The 15,817-nt window shown below is 44.1% G+C and overlaps 1 protein-coding gene across 1 annotated transcript in view; it reads left to right on the top strand.

The window, feature by feature from the left end:
- The window catches only part of LOC147458254 (translocase of chloroplast 34, chloroplastic-like), a 35,718-nt gene extending 21,730 nt beyond the window's left edge, over positions 1-13,988 (top strand). Inside the window, exons 5-7 of the mRNA XM_086512936.1 lie at positions 13,291-13,350; positions 13,435-13,596; positions 13,683-13,988. Of these exons, the coding sequence (XP_086369062.1) occupies positions 13,291-13,350; positions 13,435-13,596; positions 13,683-13,802 (342 nt within the window). The 3' untranslated portion in view covers positions 13,803-13,988. The remainder of the gene's footprint in view (positions 1-13,290; positions 13,351-13,434; positions 13,597-13,682) is intronic.
- The last annotated feature ends 1,829 nt before the right edge of the window (positions 13,989-15,817 follow it).

Raw genomic sequence — 15,817 nt, 5'->3', positions numbered from 1 at the left:
ATATGATTTTGGGCATTCGATGGTCTCATGATGCTAACCCTCTCATTGATTGGGAGGCTAACACTTTCACTCTCAATGTCAAAATTGATTCTCCCATTATCATTCATGGAGAGGACATTGTTCATTCTCCATCTCTCATTGCTAATATGCAGGACAAGATTGAAAGGATTCAGGAAACGGAGACTCTCTCAGTCTCTTTTTCTCCAAAGCATGACACACAGGATTTACATGATAGTGAGCAGCATGATGATTTGAATGACAATGATTTGCATGATGATGATTTGATTGACAATGATCAACATGACCATTTGGATGATAAAGACAAGCATGATGATTTGCATGATCAAGATGTGATTTCTCACGGGCATGATGATTTGCATGCTCAAGATGTGATTTCTCACAAGCATGATGAGTTGCATGAAGAAGATGTGCTTGTTCACAAGGATGATGTGTTAGGTGATGCTTTTTCTAGCAAAGCTAACCTCGTTGCAGATTCGATCAATCACGAAGGATCGATCTTGGCTCTCGAGCCTAGGTCCAAAGAACTCTCGGAGGAAGTATTATGTGTTCGCATGATTGATACGCACGCATTGTTCGAATATTTTATTCGTGATCGTTTCCTGTATTTAAGTCACCATCTTTATGTGATCCCTTTTCCTAGGCATGACATATTGTACGTTGAGCACGTTTCTCTCATGGATGAGCACGAATGTATGCGGATTTTTCATGAAAAGCTGAAAAGTATGTATGTAAGGAAGTTACATTCCATGTCTCTTCCTTGGCATGACACAGTCGAAAGAGCACATGAAAGTATGAGCACCGAGCATGGGCATCTCCGTTGCAAATTGCCACAGTTGATTACTTTAGATCAAAAGAGAAAGATTCGATCTCATTGTTTGCATGTGTTTGATGAACGGGTTGTCACTCCATTTCTATGTTCATCTACATTGCATACACAGTCTTTAGTGAAGACAAGATTTTTTCCACTCACTTTACATGGAATGGATATGTTCATGGTTTTGTGTTGGAAATGGTTTCAGGAATTTTCAGCCATGGAGATTCTTGAAGAAGAAAGAAGCATGACTCTCGACGAAGTTGAAGCATCGAAGGAGCCACAAAAGTCTTTGTGTGGCTTTCGGCTCGGCCCAAAGAAGCAAGCATTGCAGACCTTTATGAAGTTCAAGTACCGCATGACCCACACATCAGAGTGGGCCATCAAAGAGCCCCTTTCAGGGTTCCGGATGCTATTGGCGATCTCCCTCGACGCCATACAGTTCGGTACGAGTACCTCACTTTGAAAAGGAGGGGATGTCACGTGACACATCCAACCCTATGTGTTCGTGGACAAGCTACACCATAACAAGGTTCCCGTCAGTCTAGATTAGAAGTGATCTGGCACTTTTGTGAGTCTATTCGTAGACTGTGCATGCCTAGTCACTCAGTGTAGATGCATATCCTCTGGTTGCACACAACATGATCATCAGTATTCCCATCAGAATCCATTAGAATCAGCTAGGGAATTTTTCAAGTGCATTTAGCCTATTTTCCCTATTTTTGACATTTTTCACTTATTATTTTTTAAGTGACTTTCCAACAAAAGTAGGTAGGGCAATTTTGCTAAGTTTGTATATAAGCAAACCAAAGCTAGCATTCTTTGGCAGATGAGCAAGGAGCACAACAGGCCCCCAGGCAACAGGTACTCCAAACCTCCCTCAGCAAGACCTCTCCAAGCTTCCCTTGGCGAGCCCCTCTCCCATTTCAGCCCAACGTTTTTGTCATCGCCCTCCCCTCACACAAGCTGGCGTTTTCAGCATTGCAGTCATCGCCAACTTTCCCAGAAGCCTAGCGTTTTTACTAACGCTACCCAAAGATGCCAGCGTTTTCATTTTCAGCCTTCGGTGGAGAAAGTGCAGCAGTGTTTTCAGCATTCAAAACAGTAGCAAATTCAGCCCTAGACATTGCAGAAGATCGTCATTTTCAGCCTCCAAAAACGTAGCCAAAACAGCGTTTTCAGCAGCCCCGAATCAGTCCCAAATTTTCAGCCATAGCGTTTTTATGGACAGCAGATAGACGACCGCAGATTTCAGCCCTTAGGTTGTCGTCGCCATCCCCGTCGTCGTCACTGGCATAGTCCCAAGTTGCATTAGTTTTCATGCATCGTCATTGTACCACTTTGTGCAATCAATAAGTAGACCACTCTCGCCGATGAGAGTGGGGCCTTTGGAGGAGGGTTTTACAACGTCTCTGGTGTCGTATCTCTCTTCTCTCTCTATCTCTCAGTCTCATACACTTGCACGCACAGTGTCCATTCACTTTGTTTGTGATCATAGCATTCTCTCATTAGAAGGCTCTCTCTTCTATAAGAACAAAAAGGAACCTTGAGCACAGTTCGGAGCACTCATCTTGAGCAAAGCGCAACAATCATTCCGCTGCATCTAGCAAAAGCCGTATCTAAGTCTCGCGTATATTCATCCGCTTCAAAAATCTTATCTTTCGTGCTTAGGAAGGGTGGAACCTTCACAGCACCTTCAACAATCTCAAATGGCGCCTTTCTCGTCGAAGAGTGTATCGTGTTATTGTAGGCAAATTCCACCAAAGGTAGATACTTTTCCCATTGAGTCTTCTGATCTGAGATATAAGACTTTAATAAATTTAGAACCACTGAATTTGCAATCTCAGATTGCCCATCAGTTTGCGGGTGGAACGATGACGAGAACTGCAACCGCGTGTCAATGTTCTCCCAAATTGCCTTCCAAAACAAACTCGTAAATCTGGGGTCTTTGTTGGAGACAATCGTCTCAGGCATGCCATGTAATCTGAAGATCCGGGCCACAAACAGTCTCGCTAAGTGATCCGGCTTGACTGTTTTCTTCACTGGAATGAAATGAGCCTGCTTGCTAAATCTGTCAATAACAGTCCAGATACCATCGTGACCACTCTGTGTTCTCGGGAGATCAAAAATGAAATCCATTGCAATACTTTCCTAGAGGCGGGTGGGTATGGGTAAAGGCTGTAACAATCCATGTGCTTTATGCCTGTCAAACTTGACCTTCTAGCATACTAAGCAACTGTGCACAAACTCTTCCACATCCTTCTTGAGTCTCGGCCAAAAGAAGTATCTCTCTACTCCTTTCATGGTGGTAGCAATGCCGCGGTGACCCGTAAAAGGTGGACAGTGGCATTTAGTCATAACCTTTTCCCTCAACGGCTGTGTAACGCATAACATGTTTTTCTCATCAAGTAGCCATCTCGAATGGAATATCCCGCTACTGTCTCCCCATCCCGTATCCGTGTGAAAATGTATGCAAAACCTGTATCTGTGGCATACTGGTCGACCATATGCTCAAAGCTCCTATGATGTATCGCGGAAATAGCCAGAACCAACGGCTTCCGAGACAAAGCATCTATGCCTTTTCCGAAAGCTGTTTCTGTGACAAGAAGTAGCGCAAACTCTGATGGTTTGTAAAGTCAGTAAAATCCGCTCCGAGTAGGTAATGCCGCCACTGAGTAAGAGCATGGATAACTGCCAAAAGCTCTTTCTCATAAATCTGTGCTGCCATCTCCGGCCTTGAGAACAATCGGCTCTCATAAGCAATGACATGGCCTTCTTGCATTAAGACCGCACCCAGACTACGTCCACAAGCATCACAATATACTTCAAAATGACTTCTGCAAGTCCGGCAAAGTCAAAACTGGTCCCGTAGTCAATTTCTCTTTCAATGTCTGAAAGGCAGTCACCTCTGTGGATCCCCATTAGAAAGGGACTCCTTTCTGTGTCAAGATATGCAAAGGGGAAGCAACCTTTGCAAACTTTCGAATGAACCGCCTGTAGTACGAACACAGTCCCAAGAAGCTTCTAACTTCATGGACATCTTCAAATCGGGCCAATCATGGATAGTCTCTATCTTGGCCGGATCCATTTGCACATGCTGCTGAGACCATGTGTTCCAAAAAGTGTATCTCTGGTAGGAAAAATTCACTTTTCTTTGCATTAATCACTAACTTGTGATCTCGTAATGCCTGAAAGACCTGAAGCAGCTGATCTCTGTGTTCTGCCTCATTCTTGGAGAAAAACAATGATATCGTCAAAGAAAAATGCCAACAAATAGCTTGTACTCTCGAAAAATCCTGTCCATCATCCGGTTAAATGTCGCAGGAGCATTGGTTAAGCCAAAAGGCATCACCAAAAACTCAAATAACCCAAAAGTCGTCCGAAAAGCTGTCTTGTAGACGTCTCCTGGCGCGATTCTGATTTGATGATATCCACTCTTCAAATCAATCTTGCTAAATTTCGAGGATTCCTGTAATCTGTCGAGTATATCATCGATCCTAGGATTTGGAAATTTGTTCTTGATGGTGATTTTGTTGAGAGCACTATAATCGATGCACATTCTCCAGGTTCCGTGTTTCTTCAAAACCAACAACACTTGAGAGCAATACGGTGAAGTACTAGGCTGGACAAGACCCTTTTCCTAGAGGTCTTTCACTTGGTTCATAATCTCTTCATTCTGTGCTCGGCTCACACGGTACAGTGGCCGGTTCGGTGGTGTGCTTCTAGGTATCAGATCAATGGTATGATCTTCAGGCCCTCTAAAAAGCAATCGGCATGAGTGTGGAGAAAAATCTTGGCGTTCTTTTGTTCAGGTCAAAACATATTCAACCTTTATCCATCGTTCAATTCTCTCCCAAAAGAATGAGTAAAGAAACTGAAGTTCATCAAGTACAATCTCTGAGCCCTTCATTTGTCAAAGTCGCTTTCTCGGCCCGATAGTCAACCACGGTGTAGTTCTTGTGGAACAAAGGGATTTCGAGTAGAACGTCACTCGCGTGCCCTGACCACCCCTGTCATTGCAAATGAAGTTTTCCAATGCTCGGTGTAATGGCAACATCCCGTCCCGGTGCCACTCGAACTACCTCCGCCTATGGCCTTAGCCTGTCGAGCGTAGTTCCAAATTGAGCCGCCAATTCCAAGTGAAAAGAAGTTGGCCTTGGCTCCTTCAAAAGAGCTTCCTGATCCTTTACTTTGTCCCTAAAGCGACAAAGTTTGTACTTTCATTCATTTAATTCGGTTCAGGTGCCACACCATGTGGTACCAGTTCTACTTTTTATTTGCCTTTTCTGCCACGTCTCTCAGCTGCTTTAGAACTTTCTGGCCTTTCTTCGTCTTGTGTCTTGTTAGGGCACTTCGCGGAGATATGTCCATGTTCCCCGCATCCAAAGCACTTCCCCTCTCTGATGAAGCGCGCTCTCTCCTCAGGAGTAAGCTTGGGTAGTGCATCCTTCTTTTCTGGGTTGCTCTTTCTCTTTCTACTTTCATTCGCTGAAGTCTGTTCGGCTCGTTGTGTCATGACCTCATCGGTGGGGTAGGTCAGACTGCTAGAGTGAATGGCAAAGCCCCGTTTCGCATGACTGATCAACTCCTAAATAGAAGCTGACTTTTGTTCCAAGCAGTGATCTCGGATCTCTGTAGGTAGACCCAAGGTAAACTGCTCAATCTGTTCTCTGAACGAGATCTTCTTGAATGAAGAGGCGGGTAGAAAAGAGCTCCAAAATCTCTCGCAATAAGCATCCACTGTATCTCTCTTGGTCATCCGAAGATGGTTCCAAGCAGCTCGTATATCGCGTTCATACTCTTGCGTCAGCCAAGAAGAAATAAAAAGCTTCTTAAATTTCAGCCAATTAACTGGCGCAGTCTTGTTTAAAAGAAGGGTGGACCACCAAGTTCGAGCATTCCCCTTAAAATAAGAGGTAGCTCTCCGAATCTTGGAGTGTCTGAGTAGCGTCCTCCCGCGAAAGCGATGTCAAACTGCTGTATAAAAGACAAAGCCTTCGAAGCATCTTTGTATCCTGAAAAAGTGTCAAATTTGATTGACTGTCCACCTTCCTTAAACTCTCGGACTTTCTTGCTTTTATCTTCCAGAAAGTCATACTGGTTGGCTTTATAAAAATTCTTCTTGTTCGCATAAAAGTTGCCGTCATCAGAGTCTGAACTGTCTGTAGACGAGTCCTCTGTAGAACTGTCACTCACTGGGCGAGATTTAGACTTCTTTGCCTTTTTCTTGCCCTTTCCGTATTGTTGTTTCTTGCTTCGCTTTTTGCCTTTTCTGTCTTCTTCGCTCGAATCTGAAGAGCTAGAAGAACTGTTACAAGAAGAAGAAAAAGAATTGGGTACTCCTTCAAATTGAACACGCTTCTTCTGTTTCTTTGCTTTGTCAAATGTCAACTGACGATCCAAATATCCCGGGAAGTCAGTGCCTTTCTTCTGCTTTTTGCTGTGCTTTTTGTCTTTGTTCTGCGCGTCAAAAAGCTGAGCAATCCGTGCATCAACCACCTCTTCTAATTCCTTCTCTGAATATGTCTTGTGAGCAGTACTTCCTGAAAAAAAGTCTCGCTCATATATTTTGCCAATTTCGAATCCTTCGCAAAACTGAGCATCATCTTTGTTGCATTGCCGGTCAATTGACGACGCTTCATCTCTCTTTGCTCCGCCTGAGTAGGCCGAGGCGGGCCATACTCTCTGCCGAAATCTTCGTTGTGATCCCTGCCCGCATCTCCAGATGTAGAGGGAGTCGATTGATCCTTGCGTGAAGCCATAGGTGCCATAGAAAAAAAATTGGGGATCGAATTTCCCGTAGAAGAGAAATCGGCCGTGCTCTGATACCACTGTAACAAACTTGGACACTCCAAGTCAAGAATCAATCACAACAACACCAAATAACCACTTCAAAACAGTTCACAGTTTACAATAGATTTGCACTAGCTTGGCGGAGTTCCGTGCCTAGAGATATTGGCCCCAAAGACTGGTGCCCCTTTCGGTATTTCTTTATTATTAATCAGTGTTCAAAGTACAAGAGTGGGTCGGATTCTCACTCTCAGACTGTGCGTCCAGATGCTTTGCAAAGTGGGAGCCCAAACCACATATTTAAATTACAAGGGATGCCAAAAGCAGAGCCCCAAAAGCTTAAAATCAAAAGCCTAAATAAAAGCAAAGGCTCTTTCTTCTCTCAAGCTCTCTTGAGTTGTCAAATAAAGCAGAGGACCTCTCTCTCTCTCTCTCTCTCTCTCTCTCTCTCTCTCTCTCTCTCTTTCATACTTGCGTAGAGAAAAGCAAGTTGCGCAATTTTCGGAAATTCCCTGTTTGGCGCCACAAAAAGCGGGATCTTGCCACGTCATCATGTCTGTGCTTTTTCCGGGAGTTCAGCCTGTTGCCCTAGGGTTAGGGTTAGGGTTTTTGGCAGCTTTTAAGGTTTGCAGGTTTTAGGGTTAGGGTTAGGGTTTTTGTGAGGATTCTAGGTACTAATCCTTTATTAAGTACTTAAACTCATGTTTAAGACTTAAGAAACTTGAACTGCACTCGAGACAAGACTTAGAAGACTCGGTGTTGTTTGATTGAATGTGTGATACAAGGGCTCCTTATATAGGAGACGAAGAGACATAAATGAAAAGACACGTCTCCTGGTGAAGAGACATGACTTTAGATGTAAAGACACATCCTTTTGGCGAAGAGCTGCAACCATTGGGCAAAGAGTCGCACCCGTAGAGCGAACGGGTGTGACTAGTCGTCGAAGGAGTGTGGCTTTTGGCGAAGAGGCACGTCTCTTGGGCGAAGGGGTGTGACCATCCAAGCGCAGGGGTCCTCCTTGGCATGGCACTTCGCGTATCTGCAACTAGGAGTAGATGTATTGCTGTTAACATAGTCACAATCGTGACATTCCCTCCCATTTAAAATGAGAGCCCGTGTCAAAGAAATGACTTCTGATGTTGATAGAACACTGGAAAAGCATTGAATCTTCGAAAATCTTCAATCTTTGAGTTATCAGAAACCTTTCTTGAACCTTTGCTTCGTGCCAAACCTTTTTGCTTTGACTGCCAAGTATTGCATTATTCAAAGACTTTTTAGAGGAATCTGGCTTAATCAGGTTGACTGCAACAAGAGGTTGATGTTCAAAATCCTTCGTGTGATGTAAGCCTTCTGGTTCAAAATCTTCCAATAACTGTGAAATATTTGGCAAAGAGGAAATCTTCTTAAGACATTCTTCAGATGGGATAACTTCAACTTTAGTAATCTCTGGAGAGGATTTTGGCTTGAGACTGTAATCATCTTCCAATAACGAGTCCCAAAATTCTTCAGAATCATCTTTTGAAACTGTAACTTCATGACTTGTAATTGGCATATCATCATCCAGTAAAGAATCAAAGAAAGCATAGTCGTCTTCAGACTCGGAATCTACAACTATATCTTTATCTTTGTCTTCATCAATTGATTCAGGAGAAGTTAATGAATTCAAAAATTCATCAATAATAATATCTGCATCTGCATCGGGGATCATATTCGTTTCATAATCCACTGTATCATGCTATTTGACTTGTACACGTGAGGCTTGAATCACTCTTTCCGCATGAGAAAGCCCGTGTAAAGTCAATTCAAGTCCCTCTTTGAACAAATTGATAGTATGTCCTCGAAAGCTAATTGCTGGATCATATTGGAATAACCAATGCTGACCAAGAATCATGTCGTAATAAGATAAAGGCATGACTTCAAAATCCAATTGATCTGCATAAGTTTGAATCTCGAACTGCAACTGTCGAACTTGTTTGATCACAAGTCAAAATTGATCCATTTGCTAATTCCACATCATATAAGTGAGATGTCTTCTGAGTTGGTAAGCCAAACTGTAGAACTATCTGAGTGTTGACGAAATTATTCGAGCATCGGTTGTCCACCAAAATATTGATGGAGCGACCATTGAGTGTTCCAAAAAGGCTCAAGACGTGCTTTGAGAGAGGCTCCAAAACTGAAGAATTGCACTGAGCATGCTTCATAAGAATAGTCGTATCTTTTGAAATACAAATCGTATTGATCACATATTTTCCTTTATCCTTAGCATAATCTGGTTGTTCAAAATTCGATGATGTTTTCGCGTTGGAATTTCTTTTCAAATTAGACGAATTTGGTCTCTTTGGACATTGACACCATCTATGGTCACCACTGCAAATTGTACATAATCCTTTCTTCTTTGAAGTCGAAGATCCATTTTACGAAGAGCCTTGCTGAGTATTGGAATGCCGATCTTGAGAAAAATCACGTCCTTTACCACGATCAAGTGGAGGAACATGTGGAGAAGATCTGCTTTCAGATTATCGATCTTGAGAATAGAACCTTGAAGTTGAATAAGGTTGCGTTGCTTGTTGTTTGAGTTGAGATTGATGTTGCTGACTTTGGCTATAGCTGTCTCTGCGATCGTGCTGTGAAAAGCGACCGCTGTTTGAAGATCTGTCACCAGGGAGAAAATTTGATGTAGGGCGCCGATTATCGCCAAGACGCTCCACATAGGCAATTGCAATATCCAAGGTGGTAGGTTTGTATTTGTGCACATTATCCTTTCAGGTTGGGTTCGAGTCCGTTGATAAAGCTGTGAAGTTTATCAGAGGGACTAAGGGTCTCTATCTCCAGAGTTAGCCTTTGGAACTCTGTGATGTACACGGCCAAGGAACCAGTCTGGCTCAGGTGGCGAAGAGAGGACCGGGCATGAAAATCCGCATTGGCAGGTTCGAACGCCTTGCGAATAGTACGCCGGAATTTATCCCAAGAAGTTTACCATCAGTAACCCGTCGTTGCCACCAAAGAAATGCTGTGTCTTTGAGCAGAGAACTAGTAAGTGCAACTTTTTTACTTTCGACCAAGTCTGTGTTTGATAAGTAAACCTCCATTTTGAACAGCCAATGGTCCAACGCTTGTCACGGCGACCATTGTACGGTTCCGGCAGTTTAACATCAAGCTGCTTCTTCTGTGCAACATTAAAAATTTTATAAAGTAATTGAAGTTCGCGATCGTCTACCTCTTCAGTTGGATCTGGTTCGTTTGGTTCATCCATTGAAGCTTCGGAAGAAGGTGGCGAATCAGCACGTGTAGTCCGAGAAGCAACAGGTCGACTTCGAGAAGTGTTTTCCGTGTGCATCTCATCCAAAGGAGTGTGAAGTGATGCGACGCTTATGGAAAGTGTCGCCATCTGCTCTTTAATAAGAGTAAGGGCATCGTCAGATTGATCACCTCCATCCTGAGAACACGGCATGGTTACGCCTTAAATGAACTCGAACAGGTGCAAGTTCTAGGTCAGGAACAGGTTCTTCGGGAGGAAAAAGCTCGCGCTCTGGAGTCAAGGAATCAGAAATAATTATCATGTCCGGTTATGACAAATCGGGAATCTCAATAACTTCTGGTTTTGGAGTATCCAGAATAATTATGACTTCGGTGTAGTAGGAATTTCCGCGAGAACGCTGTCCGGAATCTCCTCTTTGTATGAAACTTAGGGGATGTCCACTTTGAATTCAACGTTTGCCATGGATACGGTGCCGATGGCGCACGGAGGAGAGGACGAGCGTGAGAGGAGGAACCAGTGGGGGGCAAGGTGGCAAATCTGGAAACTCTCGCTAACTATCTTGCTGGGTTCTTCACTTTTTTTAAGTAAGTTTTAATTGAAGGGTTCAAGTGAAAAGGGGCTTTCACATGGTTTTTAAACAATATGGGGTTGGGCGGCCACTTATAAAATTAAGGGCCTTGTGCTTAGCGTTAAAAAAATGTATACGCTGCTGGTGTTTTAGTCTTTACGTAAGAAAGCAAGAGAGCGTCAAAAACAGCCAGCGCATGAAGGGGCAGCCAGCGTTTGAATTCAGCCAGCGTTTCAACTATTTCAGCCCATCGGTGACATTTTCAGCAGCCAGTGATTTCAGCAAGGGCAGCCCCAGCGTTTGCAGAAAACTCAGCCCATCTGCGAGTCTCATGGCGCCAAGGGGTACCGCCAAGGTGAAGGGGTGCTGCTGGATAGCGATCCTTGGGAAGGGGTGCGAACTCTTCAAACTGAAGGGGCACTTCCAAGGGGTGCGAGCATTGGGAAGAGGTGGCAGCCTGCCGGCGTGGTACCCTTTCGCATGAAGGGGTGCGACCAAGGGTTTGAAGGGGTACTACCCGAGGAAAGGGCGCTCGAAGAGGCTCCAACAGAAGTTGTCCCGAAAGTCACCGAGTACGCCACACACAAACTCTGGGTACGCCACACACTCGCACACACTGCTGTCCCGTTCTGTTTATGCTGCTTTTATATGCGTAGAATTGCTTTGATACCACTGTGAGAATTCTACGTACTAATCCTTTATTAAGTACTTAAACTGTCACAAAACGGGAGCGTACACGAGCACTTAGAAATCTGATAAAATAAAATACTTTGCAAAAGGTGAGAGAAGGGAGAAGATCGACACAGTATTGGGGACCAGATGATGGGCTGGTCCCCCCCCGTTAAGAGTATTCTTTTATTCAGGGAGAATTCTTATACAAGCACGAGAACCCGAGGAAACCCCTCCGTTCTGTAATCTTAGACCCGAAGGTCGTGCTTTCCCATAAAGGGCTTGGGCACAAGGCCGTTCCTTCCCGTAAGGGATTTAGGCGCGAAGCCGTACTTTCCCGTAAGGGACTTAGGCGTGAAGCCGTACTTCTTGTAAGACGGGAGATTCTTGCAAAACAAACCACACAAAGCAACAATTCTCAATGCATATCAACACTTTATACCTGTCGCTCCTTGCTCGGAGAATCGACCTCCGTACTCAGTCGTCACGCGAACACTTGCAATTTCCGTCGCCAACCTCTACTCCAGAATCCCAGCGCTAGCACTTACTGCAGCTTTCGGCATGTGAAAACTGGAATGCTAGCTACCCTTTTATAGGGTCTGGCACCCGGCGGGAATAGGGGTCCAAAAAGCAGAGCCTGGCGCTCCTAGAGAGAGGACAGAGAGAGATCGCAAATTCAGCCCCCCCCCCTGCGTAGCTTTTTAGCGCTGCCTTTTTTTGAGGGACTTGCTTTATTTTATTAATAAAGGCCTGGTCACTTAAAAGTGACCGGCCACTTTAATAAAATAAAGTGTGAACCTGTTCAAACTTTAAAAACTCACTTAGTTAATGAAAACAATGCTACACGGACACATTCCAGGCGTCCCCGGGTGCAGGACACGACACAGATGCAATGCAGACACAGACTCCTCGCGGGAAAACATCTGTCCTCCCGCGACTGTTCCTGCTTTTCGTAAAAAGCTTCATTGAACCCATCTTTATTCTTGTGCTTGCGTTCTTACGCGTATTTTCTTACTCAGTTCGGATTTCCTCCTTAGCCTACGGGATGCTCCCTTACTGATGCACCCGTCACCCATCATGTGACGCATCAGGGGCACTTGTAACCCGGCCCTTTCCACCGAACTTACGGTAACTCCTTCGCGATGTTTACCGTCACCCATCAAATGACACATCAGAGTTGTCCGTTCTTGATGGTAGTTCCTGTAGCTACAATCTTTTAACAGTTCTTAGTGTTGTTTGATTGAAGGTGTGATACAAGGGCTCCTTATATAGGAGACGCAGAGACATAAATGAAAAGACACATGACTTTAGACGTAAAGACACATCCTTTCGGTGAAGAGCTGCAACCATTGGGCGAAGAGTCGCACCCGTAGAGCGAAGGGGTGTGACCAGTCGTCGAAAGAGTGTGGCTTTTGGCGAAGAGGCACGTCTCTTGGGTGAAGGGGTGTGACCATCCAAGCGCATGGGTCCTCCTTAGCATGGCACTTCGCGTATCTGCAACTAGGAGTAGATGTATTGCTGTTAACATAGTCACAATCGTGACAATTTCTGGTAGATTTTAGGGTTTGCAGGTTTTAGGGTTAGGGTTTCCAGAATTAGGGTTTTCAGTAACAATCAAGGTTAGGGTTTCCCGCATGCTCTCGGGCCCAGACTTATTAGCCACTCCCACCCTGATGATGACATGGTACTGTACAGATATCTGTAAATTATGCTAGGTTGCTTTTGGGACTAGATGCTTTTGAGTTTGAAGCTTTTCATGTAACTGCTTTTCATAGGCCAAGGGCCTTTAAATATGTGCCATGGGCTCATTCTCTAGCATGTTTTCTGGAGGAGGTGCAAAGTCTGGAGTACCGGCGTCGTACCGAGTTCAAGCAATATAAAGAAATACCGAAAGGGGCCCCAAGGTTTGGGACCAATGCTCTCTCGGGGTGGAACTCCGCCACTCCCCATCTCGTGTGTCGTGCATCTCTTTCCGTTCAGTTGTTATTTGAAGTGTTAAAAATCTGTTCAGTCTGTTCTTTTCCGTTGGCACGTGGTGCCCGTCTACAGCTGGACACTTTCTGAAGTTTGTGAGATATTGCTTTGCATTTGTCGTTGTTGAGTTCCTTGTGGGTGTCATTGTCTCATGAGTAACTTAATCAACAAGTCTAAGGATTGTCAGTTTGTGTATAGATTCCTGTTGCGCTCATAGAGAACAGCGGGCGTTGCAGCACCAACAGCGGTGGAGAGAAGGTATGACTCTGGAAGCGGACCTGAATATGTGAGCCCTAACTTCATTGTTCGTTAAAGCTTATTGTCTGTACAATCACGTGGCAGGTTTTACCCGATGGAACTGTTTGGCTACCAAAGCTGGTGGAGCACATAGTCGATATAGCCACTAGCAGCGTTCCAGCAGTTCCTATTGATAAGAAGTTAATTGATGGTCCAAATGCAAATAAACGGGGGAAGATGTTTGTCCCAATTATATTCCTGCTTCAGGTAGGTCTAAATTTATTTGCCATTTTGAAGCATGCTGTTTAAAGTGCTCCCTGATGGATAACGTTCTGATTGGATCTGTGAAACAGTATCTTCTTGTTATAAAGCCTATGCAAATGCTTATCAAGTATGATATGCATAATGAGAGCGAGAATGGGCCACCATGGGAGAAACTTTCAAAGAGAGAGACAGAAGTTGCAGAGAAGTAGGGTTGTGGGGATGCATTCTTTTGTAGTACGATTCTGTACTTCTTTGAGAGCTTGTATGTGCAGTCACACTTCATTTTGGTAGAGCTGGCGAGAGCGTCAATCCCCTAATCTGCTCATTCTCTGGGCTGCAATTTTGTGGGGTTAAGGGCGTGCATGTTAGGGTATTCAATTGTTAACATTTTCCAATGCTGCTGGCGCCTGATATGGTATGCCTGAATTTGTGACAAGCAGCAAGTGCTTGCACTATTTCGAAGTTGCTTCAAGTGTAACAGAGGCTTAGTTTTTTGTCCTATTTTTTAAAACTACAGAAGAACCCATTTGTGCTCTTACCCATTTACTTCTCTGTGAAGTCGGTGGGGATTTTTGGAGCACATGATGGCTTATATAGTCAGTAGCGTTGACGGTGAGCTGTCTTTTGAAGAGCTATCATGTGAATGGTTATCTTAGACCTTAAATCTATGGTATTGTCAGTTCCATGGGTCCCTTGTGAGTATACACTCATGTATTGCGTACTGTCATGTGGGTGATGATGTTTTGCGATGGACAATGCTATCAATGTGGGTTGTGATTATGTGTGCATGGAAGCTTCATACGAGTTAGCTCGGCATCAAGTGTGGAGCTCGGGGACAAACAGGCTCAAGCGAAGTCTGTATTCAAGAGCACTGCATTCATGGGGGTATCGAGAGGCACATAACTTATGGGTTTCCTTCTTTGCTCATTGTTATTTATCTGTTCTTGTGAAGGTCAGGCTAACCGTCGAACTTAGCTTTACTTATTTTTGCAATCGAGTATTTGCAATGTGTTTGTGGCTTACAAGGTCAGTGTAGCTAAGAGCACTGCAGTGCATCAGGGTACTGACAAGCATAGAACTTCATGAGCATCCTTTTCTGCTCATTGTTATTCTTTTGCTTGTGTAGGCTCACAGGCTAAAGTGTCGAATCTAGGGGATTGTTTGTTCGATGGTGAAGTAGATCACAAATCTTCTCTTGATCAAATACACTAAAGAGCTGCCATAGCTATCACATGTCATGTTGTATGTGTGTGCAACGTGGCTCCTCCATCAAAGAAGATCAGGGCTTCTTGGTCTTTCGCTTTGCCTTGGCTTAATTATTACAATTGGAATGTGTTTGTGGCTTACAATGTCGGTGCAATAGTAGCTATTGCAGTTTCTTATGGCGGTAGGCCCTTGATGTGATCTGTCATTGATCCTATGAGCTCCTCTGAGTTCAGTTTTGGATGCATTGGTTTGTTCATGCAGTGTTGCTCTTAGGGTGGTCTTCATGGTAATTGAGGATTCTTCATTGATATAGGAACTAGGTTTTTAGGTACAATCACCTTTGGTGAGGAGCTAAGGTAGATATGTCTGGTGTGGCTGATGAAAGTGGGACCATGTTTTAGGGTATCAGTGCGTTAATGTCATCATAGTACAAGCTCTGAAAGGTGAAAAATTTAACACACTATCTCTATGCATTCAAAAGTTTGAAGCTTGGAACCATGCATTTGTGTGGAGCTTAGTCACTAATTGGGTTGGTCTATTGCTACTTTCATTTCCTTGAGTTGCCTTGTTGGCTTGGTGTGTTTTTTTCTCAATGCTCTGGGTGCTCTTGATGTTGGGAATTTGCAATCTCCTCCTGCTTGATGTCGGGGATTCACAAGTGGTTTCTCTTCACTTGGGAATCGTCAGATTTGCTTCATTAAAGATTGAACCAAGGGTCCTAATCTCTAGATTCTTGAAATTTTTGAAAAGTCCTAGCTATAAAATTGGACAATTAAGTGGCTTGGGCCAGTTGATTGTCGTCTTTTTCAGTATGAAGTCTTGAAACGAACAAAAAGCTTCAAGATCCAAACTGATTACTTTGTCGATTGATAAAGATAATGACAAGTTCTTAAGTTGAATTACACCAGAACTTATTTTGCAAAAAAATCTAGGAAATACCTATCAGTAGGAGAATCCCCCCCCCCCCCCCCCCCCCCCCCCCTCCCCCCCCCTCAACAACCAAAATGTCCATTTTCTG

Source organism: Adiantum capillus-veneris, chromosome 5, assembly GCF_014529385.1.
Source record: "Adiantum capillus-veneris isolate H3 chromosome 5, ASM1452938v2, whole genome shotgun sequence".
NCBI classification, from domain to species: Eukaryota; Viridiplantae; Streptophyta; class Polypodiopsida; order Polypodiales; family Pteridaceae; genus Adiantum; species Adiantum capillus-veneris.
The sequence above is the reverse complement of the archived record's forward strand: the minus strand, read 5'-3'. Positions and strand labels throughout refer to the sequence as shown.